The following is a 17,419-nucleotide window of genomic DNA, read 5'->3' as shown; positions in this document are numbered from 1 at the left end:
AATAGACATATAATCTTAATTTATAAATTTAGCAGTTAGGAAAAAAATAAATATGGAAATTTTATCATTTCTTATATTTATAGAACATTGATATAAATAATCATAAAAAAAAAAAAAAAAAAATCACTTTCCAGCAGTCATACTATGAATATCTTGTACTTTCAACGTTCCATATCACCATCAATAAATGGAAAAATAAACGTAATTTAAAAAAAAAAAAATGTGAAAACTCTTAGCAATATAGAAAGTTGAGAAAATCACAATCGACTATATACAAGTTTGGCAATGCTAATGTACATTAAGTAATCCAACTCAACTTTGCTTAAACAATATCTATATAAAACAGTAAAACAATAAAATTAATCACTCCCTTCCTTGCTGCGATCGGACTTTTTAGACTTTTTCTTCTTATGACTCCTATGGCCAGGGCTACGACTACGACTTTTATGTTTCCTTCTTCGTTCAGACCTATCTCCACTCCTGCTCCGCGATCTGTGCCTATGCCTGAAAAAAAAAATTAATTTAATAATTAACAATTGATAAAAAATATTGGTTTCTTAGAGGATCTTCCTAAACCATTGACTTCACATATTGGTTTATAATTTTCATTGTGTTTTTTAAGCCAAGTTTTGAAGCCCAAAGTTTGGTCCATTTCTAATAAAAAAAATTTTCTAACTTTCTAATTGGTTTCATTTTTGTTAACTAAAAGTTATATAGTATTTTGTGATTAAAATTTATTTGTAACTTTTTACGTAAATCAGGGAAATTTAAAGATTGTGGAGTTAAAGATTATGGTGTGCTTAGGCTTTGCATGTCTACTGCGAATTGTCTGAGGTACCGGATGTATATTGTTGTTGGTACTACACACAACACCCACTGGCCCTAAGCCATCTTGATGAAATCAGCAGTGGCCTATAGAGGGCAGTAGTATATTATTTCGATACACACATATCGACAAGTAAGCTAGATTTGATGCATCTACGAACGGAACATTCACACACCAATAACCTTCCACCTACTGTGAGTGGCTTTTTTATTTGATCCAATCTTGAGTCTTTCTTTTTAGGTTGCTAATTATTATAATAGTAAAGAGTTAATGTAGGGTTTTTTCCCCGATGCCAATGATTCAAATTGGGCATCTTATGCAAGATAGCAGCTGCTATCGTGCAGCTCTTAGTTTACAAAGTAAACTTAGTTATAGCTAAAAATTATAGGAAGATAGACCGGGTGGCGGTCAATAAAGCTATCAAAATAGTAAAAGGAAACTATTGTTAACCAACGTTTCACCACGCTTTGCTTGGACTGTGAGATTGAAACAAAGATGGCAACCAAACGTTAACAATAAATGGTTTTCTTTTACTATTGTGATACCTTTATTGACCGCCCACCCGGACTATCTTCCTTCAATCTACTTCATACGGTCAACTATCTTCTTCCAATATAGCTAAAAATGATTTTAAAAATGTGAAAATTTATGTAAAAATGAACAAACTAAATTTTAAAAAAAAATAAAAAGATGATTTAAAGTGAAAAGTAGATAAAAGAGTAAAATGATAAAATATAAGAATAAAATAAAGGTCGAGAAAAAAGGGAAATAATGAACAAAATAGGAGACCTACTTTTATGAATGGAGGAAAGTAAATGAATGAGCTGAAGGCAGATGCAAGGTATCAACAAATGACATTACATCGAAAAGCAAAAAATTGTCTAATATTTTTTTGCGATTCTTGTTTATTTATACTTTTCACTCAATATCTTATTTTTATTAAATTTAATTTACTTTGTTCATTTTTAAATAAATTTTCATAAACTTGAAATGATATTTAGCCATAGCTTAGTTTACTTATATTTTAAATTTATCTATTCTTATACTTTGTTACATTATTTTATTTTAGTTGCTTTCATCTTTTTTAGCCCTGATGAAGCCCTGCAAAGTGGGGCGAAACATCGGCTCACGATAAATAGTTTAATTACCGAGTTATTTTGACCATCTTACTTTTACAACTATTTTATTAACAGGGATAATAAATAATTAATTCAAATAATCAATTTTTGTTTAATAATTTGTAAAAGTTTTAATTTGTCTGTATTTTTCACTTAATTTAGTAAATAAAATATAATGTTAAATAAATAAAAAATAGTTTTAGTTCACAAACCTGTCCTTGTGGCGAGATTCACGATCCCTTTCCCTATCTTTGCTGCTCTTTTCAACGGGTTCCTGCTTAATGGTCACCCCTCCGGGCAATTCCATATCCTTGTTCATAGAATTATTCTATAAATAAAAAATTATTTCAACATGTAAAATTATTTTTTTCAATATTTAAAAAATATTCTAGCTTACATTAACAATAAAAATCATTAATCTACACCTAATAACTATTCATAAACAATGAGATTTGAAAATAAAACTGATTTCAGCATGGTTTGTTGTTATGGAACCTAACAGCTTCATTGCAGAGATTTAATAAAAATAATTCAAACAGAAGTATTAATTAATAATTTTATTTACAGTGCAACGCTTTTGACTTTGGTACATCCTATTTTTAAGGTTTTGAGTTGTACCGATATAGAAATTTGTACAGGGCAGACAATTAATTTTATAAATTCAATTTGAACTAAGAGTTGTCTCTACTTTATCTATATCATATTCATCAAAAAGTTTTCTTAAGGGCTTCAAAGAGATTTTTTATATAAGTAGGTTAGTATCCGAGAAATGATGGACAATTAGACAATTGGTTATTCGGGATTCTTGTGGCCAACATATTTTTAATAATTGGTTTCATTCTATAAATATATTTATCTGTTATGATTGTAAGCATTTAGTATTAGTGGGTTTTTATGTATGCTACAGAGGTATAAATAATACCATTATGTGTATATACACCGGCTCAGGCACCAGCCTAATCAGTTAGTTGCTAGCAGGCTGGCCAAGCCTGATATTCTCATCAAGTCACGGCGGACGCAACAACACCAACAATATTTTTTAATTATTAATAATGAGAGATAGTTGACCGTGGATGATGAATGAGGAGAATTCTGGGTTTGATCTTCCAGCTAACAGGTTCGTTTTTATTTTATTTCCCCTTTCTTTATTTTACTCTTTCCCCTTATTTTTTCCACTTTTATCCATTTTCCTTACCCGCGTTACAAGTTTTGTACACTATACTTATAATTTGTCTCTTTATTGTTATTTATCATCTATTATTGTTACATATATTTTCATCCTCTCAATTTTCATTTTCTTTTCATATTTTAATTTTAAATTAATAATAACTAATGTGTTCATACTTCTTTGCATTGTATAACTTTATTTTTTTTTAATTATTATTTTTTTTTATTTATTTATTTTTTTTTTTTCATTTCCTTAATTATGTTATTTTGCCCACTTTTTCAATTACCTATGTATACATTTTATTTCATTTTATTTTATTTCCCGCTTCTCTCATCACTTCATTTTATTAATTCTATTTTGTAAAATTTTTCTGTTTATACTTTCCTTTTATTTTTTTTAAAAATTTTTCTATACTTACTGTGGTTGTTATCTTGTTCTGTTTTTAGCCCTGAAGAAGGCTAGAAACTCTAGCCGAAACGTTGGCACATTAAAATAAGTTAATCGTACTTATTTGTGTTTTTCATTGACCGCACCCCCAACCATCTTCTCCTCAACAATATTTTTTGTTTTTAATTTTAGTTTTTGAATTTTATCAGAAGCACTAAGTTCCTTTCTATTTTAATGTATAAGTATATTTTTTTCTTTTCAAAGGTTTTTATTTTGTTACACTAAAGTACTTAAAATACAAACTTACAAAATTTGACTTTATAATTCTTTTTTTTTTTTTACCATTCACGTATCTGCCGTAACAGGAGTTCTAGGATTTTCTACTCATCTAACTTGGAGGTGAATAATGCCTTAGGATACAGATTTATGTGCAGAATTTTAAATACTTTTCCTTTAACATCCTTCAAATAATCCTTATCTGTTAATTTCCCGGATACAAACCTCTAATTTATATAAAACATCTCTCCATATCGCTTAGGAAAACTTTTTGACTTCTGAATGACATAGATAAAATAAAGATTGCATATAAAACCTCAAACAGAGTTGACTGAATTTTCACTCGACTCAAAGACAAAATAGAGACAGATATCATTCAGATCAAATTTAATTTATAAAATTAATTTTCTGTACTATTTCTATATCGACATGTCAACTCAAAATCTTTAAAATAGGATGTACAAATAGCAAAATTCTTGCACAAAATTGATTAATTTAAAATTAAACAACCCATAAACTTGATTATCAATACAAACTAGGTTATGTTACAATATTAGTAACAAATAAAAAATGATACCTAAGTACCTGAAGATGGTTTGGTAAGTGGAAACGTGAATATAGAAATAAATGCGATGAAGCAAAAAAGTTCAACTTTGTCTAATTAATAAAACTTCTTTTATCCCAAATAACTTGTCAATTTAAACTTCAAAAAGCATTAAATTTAGTTTAAATAATAAAGATGAATTATATATTATAAGAAGAAAACCATTTTATTAAAACCTTTAACTTTATTTAGAGAAACAACAACTAGAATACAGGAAGGATATGATCGGAAGAAAGTTTAAAATGGTCTTAAATATTTTATAACAGTCAATTTAATGTAAATCCAGAAACATTTTCATGTATAACATACATAATCAAATCAAAATACATCATATTAATCATGAAAACTTCATAAATCATTAAAAATAATATTTAAGCATTTAAAAAAAAATAGAACTTTCCAATGAGGAAACATAAATTAAACAGATGGCACTAGGTGTGATAAATAAATAATAATAAAATAGAAAAAACTACAACAATCCTTGAAGGGTCAGAGGTTCAGTACTTTATAAACGAGTACTGTTTCTTGAACTACTGTTATGCAGGGTTATTTGCACATGAGCATGTTCAATCACCAAGTTTCTCTGGGTCTCAGGAAAGCATCTGAACCCACAGGGTTTACTCATGGGCTAAAGTAATAGAATAAATAATTATCTGCCATAGCTGGATTCGAACCCAGCCCAAGAATTAGTAACACTTACTCACTGAGCTACCATCTCCCTAGGTCTGATCAAAGCATCTAATTTTTAAGGGCAATAGTCCAGCGAGTTAATGCAATCACAAAGTAGAAAAATAGTTTGTTAGTCGTTCAAAAGAAAATTCACCTCCTTTATGGATATTTGGAATATGCATTAGCAGAAATACTAGTCTGACAGGATAAATTACACAAAACAATTTCAAACGGTCAAAAACTACTTATCAGAAGGAATATGTATTATCTGAAGCATACAGGTAACCATAACAAAGCAACAAATTCCCATAGAAATCTGCTGACTAAAGGCAGACTTTCTTTGTTGATGCCTCCCATAATGGCTGGGAGTGACTGCTAACCAGTATGTCCAACCGTTACTGCAAGCAGATTTCTTTGAAACTGCCTGCCGTGGTGACCAAACCCTTGAGCACATAACTTATACTAGTTTCAAGTATTTTAAACTATCCATATTTGAAATCAAAATAATAAATTCATTCAAAAACTGTAGTTCCCACAAGCTAAACTAATATAGGGAGAGACATCATAAAAACTTAAAAGACTAAGGACGATTCATGGAATTTACAACAATTACCTGTACAAGAGAGGCTTAACAGAAACTTTTCAATGCAAAAATTGTAGCCATGACGAGACAAACATATTATACTTGAATGTCTGTCATACAAAAAAACTACAAAAAATACTCTTCAAAAATCTAGATACAAATCAAAATATTAATTATGATAGTATATCATATTACAACTAAAAATGTTTGAAATATATAAAAAAAAATATATAAGAGATATACTTACGGTATAGTATAATTGTAAATCTGATACATTTAACTTAATAAACAATAGAAGTAACAAAGGGATTGTACAAACTGTTCTACAGAGATTTCATAGAATATAGTTGATTAATTTTTGGCTGTATGGAATAAACCAATACCATCCACACAGGAGGAAAGAAAAGTATTTTATATCACAATGGTAGATTTATACTTAATGTTTAGCAGTAATTTAGTAAAGGTTGATAATCATTCGTTATAAAAATATTCTACAAAACTGTTTCAGTAAATTAGTCAATCGGGAAGGAAATAACTTATTGTAAGAATAGATGAAGAGGTAAGGATAGAGTGAGGAAATATTCTACGGCAGAAAGTCAATTCTACTTTCGATTAGAGAATAAAATATTAGTATTACTGACATGAAGGTATTTGGATCTTTTAGGATGGTCTAGGGAATGGGAACCGTGGCATTTTTTGTCACGATGCCTCGAGCTCCAAACCTAAAGTCGCAAAACAACTTTAATATTATTATTAATAATTGCCTTAATAATAATTAATAATAACCAAAATGCTCAAGAACATTACCTGATTCATCATCTGACCTCCCCATTGCATGTCTTGCGAATTGTCGTAAGATTGGTAATAAGGATCCATTTCAGGATTGTAAAAGTCTTGATTATATCCTCCGTGTGATGGGTAACTACAACAATATTATATTAAATTAAATCATGTGAGGCTAGTTTTATTACTCAATTAAAATAAATTATATATATTAAAGCCACCTCAAACTGACGTAGTCTTTTTGAAGGAAGCTCTAAAGAACAAAAAAAAAAAAAAAACTGACTCAGATATGAACATTTTCTATTTGGGCAAAGTTAACAATAGAAAAAGAATGGGTGCATTGACAAAAAGGCATTAAGGTAATGAGCGAGCGGACTACCTAACTAGGGAGGGATCTGAGACCGCTCCTTTTGCACCTTACACTGTGGGATTAGTCTCAGCCATGCGAAGAGGCACATCAAAAAGATTGCTGAGAGCAAGGCTGGGTTACTCTGGAGAAACAATAACAATAAACAACATAATAACAATATTACCATTATAATAATTTTAAATGTTTACCTAGGAACTATAGACAGAGGAGGAGGCGGATCAAAGCCGGGAGGAGGCACTGACATGTCGAAGCTCTTGCGATTGTATTCTCTTCTTTCACTACTCATAACCTGCAAATCAGTAAACATAGTAAATAAAGTTAAAATTAAAATAGCGATGTCACTTTCCATAAAATCAAGTATAAAAAATAAAAGAAGATAGATAAGGCAAAGTTATATATATAAATGATTGACTGTAACTGAACATGAAGGAGGTGGTCATAGGTGCGGTCAAAAAGGAACAAAAAATAGATCAATAAATAAATAGTTGCAAAATTATTTTTGTTCCTTTATGACTGCCATGGTTGGGGGCATTATTCATAAATAAGGGAAAAGTCTTCACATAGCTTAGTAATATGAAATATTTATAGCTTAATAGGTTAAAAAAGAAGGGGAAAAGGCATGATCCTCTACACAACTAACTTTGTGCTACATGTCAAACCCATCGAGAATAAATGTTTTGAAATTTGAATTATAATAGATCTAAGATTTTAAGCTTTGAACTAATAATGACTTGCTCAACTTTCTCAAAATTGACTCTCAATTCCCGAACATGCAAATTCTACATTTCCCCAAAATTTACTCTAAATTCCTAAACATGCCAAGTCCCCAAAATTTTCTAAAAATTTACTCTAAATTCCTAAACATGCAAAGTCCAAAACATTTTTCATTTTCAACACTCTCCCAAATTTACACTAAGTTCTTGAACATACAAAGTCCCAAACATTTTCCCAAAATTTACTCTAAATTCTCGCTAAGTCTCCAAAATTGACTCTAAATTCTGGAACATGCAAGGTCCCCAACATTTCCCCAAAATTTACTCTAAATTCTCGAACATGCAAATTCTCCCATTGTTTCCCAAATTTTACTCCAAATTCTCGAATATTTAAATTCTCCAACATTTTCCCAAAATTTACTTAAATTCTCGAATATGTAAATTCTCCAAAATTTACTATAAATTCCTGAACATGCTAAGTACTCACATTTTCCCAAAATATATTCTAAATTACCGAACACGCAAAGTCTCCAATATTTTCCAAAAATTAACAGAACGTAGAAAGTTTACCAGGCAAATACAAGATATCCCACATCATGTTTTTTGTTATATTCTTTATATACAAATAGTTTTAGAAGCCATAAAAATTAAAATTTCTCAAAATCAAAATTACACAATAAATTATGAAACAGACAAAAGAAATTTAAAAGAAACATATACCAAACTCCTAAATGAACTAAACAAATATCTACCTCTATTTAGCAAACAAAAATAGTTAAATATTAATTCAAGGAAGGAAGAAAAAAGTAACAATGGAGATGTTTTTCTAGAGATTAAAAATAAAGCAATTTAAAATTTGTTTCTAATTTACTTTAAAATAAGAAAATAATTATAATGAGGTGTTGACCATAGATTAATAAGTGGAGAAGATTGTCGGGGGGGAGGAGGAGGGGGTGCAGTCAACTAAAAAACAAAAAATATTCTTATTTTTTTCATGCAGACATTTCGACCTGTGTTTCAGGTCTTCATGAAATGTTGGTATTAATGAATAAAAATATTTTTTGTTTATTTGTGTTTTTTTCCTGACCGCACCCCCCGCCCCAACCATGTTTTAATTATAATAAAAAAATTGTCCACAAATATAAATAATGAAAACCTCTAAGTTCATATAATTTTAACAGTCATATAAGTTTTCAAAAATAAATTTTGAATAAAATTAATCTACATATTGTAGATATAAAGCCTAGAGAAAAAAATATCCAAGTAAAAAAAAAAAAAAAAATCAGGAAAAAGAGAACTGAGACACTCAGTCGTAAAACATGGTAACTAAAAGTTTTCATGAATTGTTTTTGGCATCATCAGCTTTTTTTTTTAAATTTATTTAGAAATTGTTTAAAGAAACATAAGGAAATTTAATCTCTTGGTCACGGTGATAGCTATAAACTTTTTTATATGATAGAGATACAATAATTTTGATATTAAGTAATGGTTAAGTTACTAATGGTTGAAGTTAAAACATTGTAATTAACAAACGATTTAACATCTTAAATGTTCTCATTTTTACATTTACCATGTTTTATGATTGAATGGTTCAAATTTTAAATAAATTTGAGCAAATACTTTTATAAATTACATATGTGAAGAGAGATTTTAAAGGAGAGAAAAGAGGGATAAAAAAAAAGGTCTAGATAAATAAAAAAAAAAAAATAATAGATTATAATGGAAGAAGATAGTTGACCGAAGATAGTCCGGGTGGCGATCAATAAAGGTATCATAATAGTAAAAGAAAACTATTTATTGTTAACGTTTCGCCCCACTTTGCAGGGCTTTGAGTCAGTTGACAGCCCTGATGAAGCCATGTAAGGTGGGGCGAAACATAGATTAACAATAAATAGTTTTCTTTTACTATATTTTGATAGCTTTATTGACCGCCACCCGGACTATCTTCCTACAAAATAAATAATGATAGTAGAAAGGACCAAAATAGAACATACATATACAGAAAAACAGCGATACATTTTTAACACTATATAAATTTGTACTAAAAAATGTGGCTTTAAAGCGGCCAAATGATTTTTGCCGCTATCATTTGATTGATATTTAATAATTAAAACTTAATCCAACTAAAAAAACAAACAACTATGATAAAGGTGTTTATGATAAATATTTAATAAAGAGGGAATATTTAATAAAATATGAACTAAAATATTCGAAGTGAAAAAGGATGAGTTAAGGGGATAATTTAGGAGGTTACACAATGCTGAATTGAGAGAACTGCACCTGATAAATATAATTCAGGTTATTGCATTGCAGCGTATAAGATGGGCGTGTTAGGTTGTAGGGCTTAGTAACGAGCGGATTCCTAAAATGTTAATGAAAACTGAACCGACGGTAAATATTCGAGAGATAGACCGAAGCATAAATGGGAGGATTACGTTAAGACTGATCTAGTAGATTTAGGTTTGGAGGGCCGTCACTGGACAGATGTATGTAGTGAAGAAAAATATCAGCATCAAACCTTTGGGTAATATTAATACTAATAAGCCTACATTATTACTATAATAAATATTATATAAATGTTTAGCACATAAATAATATATATCAAGTTTGGTATAAGTAACACTTGTTCTATTTAATTCTATTATTAACTACTCCCTGTGTTCTATAATTTCATTACCTTGAAATTTCCAAATTTACTACTTGTTCTAGCATTAATCAACACTTTTTATTTATAAATTGCTTAAAACTGATAAAGCCACTGCTACAGAATGTTACAAACACCTTCTAACATTAGACAATTGATAGTATGACGCATCGTTTGGCCATATATCCTAATATTGGGTCATTTTATATGAAATGTCTGTTTTCATTATTTTAGAAAGATTTAGACGACTAACTCAGTGGAAGACCTCCACCAGCAATTGATGACGATGAACTTAGGCTTACTGTGGAAGGAAACCCTTACCAAGCAGTTAAACAAGTTGCGACACAACTGAACACAAGTGTATCGACAATTTCTCGACACTTGAAGACCATTGGTAAAGTAAAAGAAGGTAGATCTACAGCCACCTCATGAACTTAATGTGTGGCAGCAGCTGAAGCGTTATGAGACATGCGTTTCACTGCTTAATATGAAAAAAAAACAGGCTTTTTCTCAAAAGGATAATCACGAAAAGTAGATAATATAAAACAGGTGTCAGTCAAGTCAGTGATTAAATATTGCTGTTAGACCAGGAAACATGCTGAAACCAAATTTGCATCCAAAACAATTACTGGTTTCTGAGAGTTAGTCAATGGCAGGAATAATTTCTCCTTTTTACCCAGAGGTGAAACAACCACATCCACATCGTTCTGCAGTCATATTAACATAATGCATAAAAAATTTGTAAAAAAAAAAAAAAAAAAAAAAAAAAAAAAAAAAAAAAACTTGCATTAGTTAATTGAAAGGGATTGATACTCTTAGACGACAATATCAAACCTCATGTTTCACAACATCAATCAAATTTTTGAAAAATTATTCTCAGATTAAAAACGCAATTTTTGACTTGTTTTCTACCCAAATCCCTGAATTTTTCAGTTTTGGGATTGAAAATTTGATAACACATTAGGAAAATATGTTTAGAAAATAAAGGTAAATATTTAGAATAAAAATGTTTTGATTTCATGAAGTTGTTTTACTAAATACTCCTTCCTATGAAAACTGACATTTTATATAAAACAACCCAATACAAGCAATCAACATTCTTCAAGCCCAGTGCCGATAATTTTTCTTTCTAAACATTCAATCCAACGTTGGGACAAACATTCACAAACAGCACATAAAGCATTCAGTATCAGGAATTCAAGGTTTTTCCTCCCAAAATATACTTCATAAGCAAAGTAAAACAAATCAATCTCAATCTCTTAAAATATAATCAAATCACAAAACCATTTTCAACATACTTAAATATGATATTAATAATACAGCTCTAATTTAATATTAGTTAAAAAAAAAAAAAAAAACTGCCTAAGCACTTGAAGAAAATTTGTAACAGACTCATTAGAAAGGAGATTGAAATCATGTTCAATAAACCTTAAATAAATTTTATATGTAATTATTAATAATGTTAGGATAGGATTTAAAAGGGTGATTAAGTCTTATTTTCTACAGAAAATTAACTATGGAGGCGAACAAGGATCTTGGAAGTCAAAGGATACAGAAGTGCAGGCGATTATGGGAAGTTAATAAAAGGAACCAATAAGTTAGATTACATTTTTTTTTTTTTTTTTTTTTAAAAAGGAGAACTTATTTCCAGATATCTTTAAACTTTTAACTACACATTTAGTAGTTAAACCTATTTTCCAATAAGAAACTAGAAATCTTTAAATATAAAATATTAAGAAATGGCAAACAAATTAAGAGAGTTAAGGTATCACCTTGGCACTGGGCAAAAGGTAATGCCAGGCAAAGGCCTGGGCCGATCGACACTTATTTTGTGGAGGTGCCAAAAAATGGAAACTAGACCTTCCCACTCTGGTGAGAATAGATTGGTCACCTATAGGATAACCACTCTTTCTGACAGAAATGGCGAGGTAGGAGTTGACAAAAAAATAAATAACTATGAGTGTTTTAATTTTTACGATATATATATTAAAAAAGAAAAAAAAAAAAAAAATTAAATCTGTACCTCTAGAACTCATGAAGAGTCAGGGATGCAGTACTTTATTAAGTACTGTTCCTAGACCAACGGCTGTGCAAGGAGGTGATTTTGACAGAGTCACGCTCGACCACCAGATTTTTACCCAGCTATAGGTACCCACTTTATGGGGTTGTTTGTGGCTCAGGTGGTTGAGGCACGCGCCAGTCCAGGTGGACCTGGTCCATGAGCACTGGCCTGGAGGGTGGACTTTTTTCATTGACTTGACCCCCTACGATGCTTAGAATCGGTTGGTCACCTCAAGATAACCCCCTATTTATCAGAAATGACCAAAAAAGGGGGTCATAATCCCACACGGCTACAGGTAACAGAAAATAATCATCTGCAACAGACCGGATTCAAACCCAGATCCTTGGAGTTAGTAGCATAATGCCTTACCACTGAGCTAACCACTCCCACTTAACATACATAAATAAATCCGTAGCACTGCAACATGCATCAGGGGTCCAGCACTTTGTAAGAAAGTACTGTTACCAGACCAACGGTTATGCAAGGAGGTGATATGGTCAGAATAACGCTTGACCGCCAGCTTTTTCAGCAATTAATGGTACCCACTTTATATATATGTATAAAAAGATCGATTCACTTTTTGTAACTCTAAAACATTCAATTTTCAAGCTATATATCAATAATACACACTAGTATTATTTATTTTTTTTCTGAGAAACGACCCACTACTTCACAAATTAACATCAAAGACCGAAAATAAGAAATTTGTATTAAAAAATAATTCTACCCATTTAATTATAAAATACAATATAGAAAATTCAATGACAAAAGATAATCAAATTTTGTATGAAAAAAAAATATGTTCAGAGGAGAAGAAACAAGTTTTCCTTTTTAAAAATGAATACAATTTTCTGCATGCAAACAAATTTTGTTTTAAAAAAATCTGAAAAATTTGAAAATAAATTCCATTAAGGTCGCCTACAGATGGAGCTACTCAAAAGAAACTGCTCGGTGACTCCAATCACTAACCAGTCTGCGGTAAGTACCGCAGTACCTAAATAATTGTTGAGGAGCCATACACGTGCTGCTACTGGTTACTAACACGTTATTGATTTCTATTTAGTTATGTGAATTATTACAAAATCTATATCTATAACTATTAAAATAAATCAATTTCTGAAAATAATTTAATAAATATCAAAAAATTCATGTCTTACAGGTTGGTAAAGTAGAAAAATATTTTTTTATAAACTTCTAACAATAACTCTTCATATCTACAAGAGAAACAGACATTTTGTAATCTGAACTAGTAGTTCTTTCGCAGAAATACATAAATTGTTGGTTTACAAGTGAAATACGTCGAAAATCGAAGTTTTGAGATATTTGATATATTTTTTTTTAATGTTTTATTTTTTATAAACAGATTTGAATGATATTAATAAATTCTTTAGATTATACTCTAACATTTTGGACTGTGAAATAAACATGGTTTGGAAAAACCAATTAACTCAAAACTAGAAAATCTTGACTTGTAAGCCGATGAAATAGTGGTTCTTCCACTTCTCGTGTTTAAACATTTATTTATTTTTTTTAAAAACAAAAAATGAAGTATTAATGAATGTCTCGTTTCACTTTCGACTTTGACACTGTACATAATTATGATTGAGACTACAGATTTGACATTAAGTAAATTCGTAGTAAGTTCATATTTTGATTCTTTTATTTTATTTTTTCCCAGGTGTTAAAATACTAGAATGGTAAAACAAAAATAAATTCCCTAAACTAAATAGCTATAATGCTATGGTTACAGAAAATCTTTTGTCCATTATATGTATCAATTAAATGATTTTATCTTTTATTACAATAAATATTTAAACTGTGATTTGTCTCATTTAATAATCATCAGCTTATCATGATTATTACGAAAAGCGGTCTCAGAGATCTTTACAACTTGGAACTTTTTTTAAATATTGAAATAGTTTGATTTAATATTAGTTTTTATTTCTTTAAAAAAAAATAAATTATGGTTAAAATTTAATGATTATGTTAAATAAGCAACACTGATTTGAGATTGTAATCAAACTACAATCGTTATCCATGGTGGCCTAAATAACAATGCTCTTCCTTCTGTAACAGTTCGTAAACTTTTCATATGGGAGTCTTTCTCAAAGTTGAACAAGCTTTTGACTTAGTCTGGAACGTAGGACTGTCCTATAAACTCTGTCAATTCTTTCCTCCTACATATACCCCATTAATCCATTTCTGTCTCTCTGATAGAACCTTTAAAGTAAATCATAACCTAGCCTATCACCTCTCTTTTCTTAATCCGCTGGTGTTCTTCAAGGTCATATTCTGGGTCCCATTCTCTATACAGTTTATAAAGTTGATATCCCAACCCACCCTAAGTCCCAATGACATATGTCCTATATGTAAACAATGACCCTACTTCTGCATCACAAATTCAGCAGTCACACATAACATCCATTGAAGAATGGTGTCACAACTGGAGAATTTAAATAAATCCTAAGAAATCCAATAAGATGACCTTTACCCTCCGTCGCAAAATTCCTCATCTCTACTCTACTGCCCTACAGTATCTTTTTTTAATATCCCACTAAAGCCTGTTAACAGGTTCACAACTAAAGATTCCATCTTGACAAGAGACTTACTTGGAATTCCCATACTACACTGAAATGACAAGAAACTGCTCGCAGATTCCAATTATAACACTTGCGAAACAAACACTCTTATATTCTCACATACTACATAAACTTCTTATGCACATTGATAATTAGACTTATTTGGAAATATGGAATTGATCTATATGCTTCACCAAACCATCAAATACCTCCCGTATCCAATCCTTATAATCCAAAATCCTCAGTGAAATCCTTGATGCTCCTTATTACACCAAAAATAAACTCATTCATAAAGACCTTAGCATCCCATTTGTTGCAGATTTAGCCCAAAATAGATGTATCTCCTTTCATTACAAAATTCTTACCCACCCAAGCTCATTTGTTCTTAATTTCTCATCCTTAACAATTCCTGATAATCCTCCAAGGCATCTGAAAAGAAGATGGCTACAGGATCATCAAATTTAAAGCAATGACTGAAGTACCACCATTGGGTGGTTCCTTCCCAAGATTATCAAGTGTTCTGAAACATTTAATACATTTACTTATTGTAGTTTTTTTTAAGTTTTAAATTTCGATGAATAAAAAAACAAAAAATCTTTGATATAAATAACTTTTGAGCAGACGTGTATGCTAAACCTCATCACTAACGAGTTAGTAACCAGTAAGTAATCTCAATCACTATCCAGTTCAGTTTTCATCGAGTAGCTCCATGCGCAGACGGCCTGAGAAACAATATAATTTAGCACCTGTATAGGAACCTCTTTGGGAGGTGAATCGACCGGACGCCTGGTCCCAATGACATCAATGACGCCTGCTCGCCTCACACTCGACGGGGGCCCAGCCTTCCCCCGGCCCTGCGCCGGTCCTCCAATGAGGAGTGTGCTCCCTGTGCTAGCGTACTTTGAGTTTTCATTAACGACTGTTAACGAGGGATTTACCCGAGAGACTCCAAGACCCCCGAGGCCAACTCCTGACTCATGCACTCGCATCTGCTTCTGTCTTTCACAATAAGCCCTCCAGGTCTCTTCATTGAATCCATAGTTGAAATAATCTTTAAAAAAAAAAAAAAAATTAAAAATTAATGAAGTCAAAAATAAGATAAAATAGAAATAATATAAAATCAGAGCAATGATCATAAAAGTTTTTTTTTTTTTAAAATATCCGATTTCAATTAAATCCAATCCCTACAACCAAAAATCCTCAATGCTCCTTACATTGTCACGATTAAAATCATCCATAAAGACTTTACTCAATGTTCCATATGTATCTAGCACAAAACATAAATCAATTCTTTTATAATAAACTCCCAACTCACTAGGTTCTTACCTTGCTTCCTCTTTTATTCCTGAAAAGAAGATGACAGTGAGACCTGCTAGAGTAGAAATGTTACTTGGAATACTCCCAATGGATACTTTCTTTACAAATCTTTTATTTCATTATAGCTCATTACATTTACTTGTATTTTTAGTTTAAATAAGATGGTGAATTTCAAGAAATAAAGAAACAAAAATTTATATTTTTTTGTCCGTGACTATTATTTTTTTTTTTTACTTACGTATTAAAACTATCTATTTTTTCTGTTGTTTTGGGTTATACCCTGAATGCAAAATCAGGCCCAACTTTTGCTGAAAAGAATCCATTCGGTGTTCGATTATCCCTTTGAGCGAGCTGTTGTCAACAGCTGTCCAATTAAAGCAGTAATAATATAATAATAAAAGGGTAGGTTATAACCTGCAATATTGTTCATTTTTGAATTTTCTTTTCTAATTCTAACAACTAACAAGATTTTATTTTATTAATTAACAAGGAAAACCAATGCTAAAACCGCATATGATGCGCAGAGCATCAAAGAAACAGATTTTTCAACCATTTCATAGTTGAATTGAGTTCATAGTGGCTAAATGAACTGCTCATAAGGCACCAGGAGAAGTTGCAAGTGGTTAAAAAAAAAACTAAGTTGACAATCATGTCATCGAATATAAAGTTTACTTAACAAGGAAATTTTTTTGCTTGAATTGACAACTTGTTATTTTTCCAATTTTGGAAATTAAATATATATATTTTTTAACGTAATATTAGAATTTGCAGGCTTAAAAATAGTACTATATTTTTTTTATTTTTTTGTACACACCACCAAAGACTGAAATTTTGAATAGTTTTGTACTTTGTTAAATACAGTGTAATCTCAGTAATCCAAATACTACAGTAATCCGAACTGGTGTTAACAAAAAAGTTACTTTTTTTAAGAAAACTCAGCAGGCAATAACATTTTTGTTTTAAAAATGTTAATGGCAAGTTATTGTAATCACCGTGAAAATTGAAAGTGGGAAAGTTTACACATTTATTGATGTCGGGTAATTTAATTCCTATGAAAATGTTTATAATATATTTTCTTGGAATTAGAAATAAATAATATATATTTTGGATTTTCTCTATAGGAAGTCTGGTGAGTCAATTCATAAAAAAATTTTTGAGGTTAATAACTTCTAGTTGAATGAAATTTGTATCATATCATGATAATTTAATACAAATTTCATTCAATTAACGTCAAAATTTTTTTTATGAATAATATATATTGTATAAATCATTCTAATCTGTAAAAATGATTTAATTAATAATAAAAATATGTATAATACA

General features: G+C 30.2%; 1 protein-coding gene across 5 annotated transcripts in view; it reads right to left on the bottom strand.

The window, feature by feature from the left end:
* Positions 1-56: 56 nt before the first annotated feature.
* Fip1 (Factor interacting with poly(A) polymerase 1) overlaps positions 57-17,419 on the bottom strand; it is a 22,247-nt gene continuing 4,884 nt past the window's right edge. For 2 of the 5 annotated variants that reach the window (XM_014418148.3, XM_014418149.3), the window contains exons 5-10: positions 15,529-15,833; positions 6,973-7,073; positions 6,439-6,553; positions 6,273-6,353; positions 2,157-2,272; positions 57-504 (exon numbers count right to left, since the gene is read on the bottom strand). In XM_014418148.3, the coding sequence (XP_014273634.1) occupies positions 360-504; positions 2,157-2,272; positions 6,273-6,353; positions 6,439-6,553; positions 6,973-7,073; positions 15,529-15,833 (863 nt within the window). In that variant the 3' untranslated portion in view covers positions 57-359. The remainder of the gene's footprint in view (positions 505-2,156; positions 2,273-6,272; positions 6,354-6,438; positions 6,554-6,972; positions 7,074-15,528; positions 15,834-17,419) is intronic. The other 3 variants (XM_014418150.3, XM_014418152.3, XM_014418151.3) reach the window with 2 other exon arrangements.

This window comes from Halyomorpha halys, unplaced genomic scaffold, assembly GCF_000696795.3.
Source record: "Halyomorpha halys isolate HHAL.00 unplaced genomic scaffold, Hhal_1.1 Scaffold180.1, whole genome shotgun sequence".
Lineage (NCBI taxonomy): Eukaryota > Metazoa > Arthropoda > Insecta > Hemiptera > Pentatomidae > Halyomorpha > Halyomorpha halys.
Note: the sequence above shows the minus strand (reverse complement) of the source record. Positions and strands in the feature narration are given on the sequence as shown.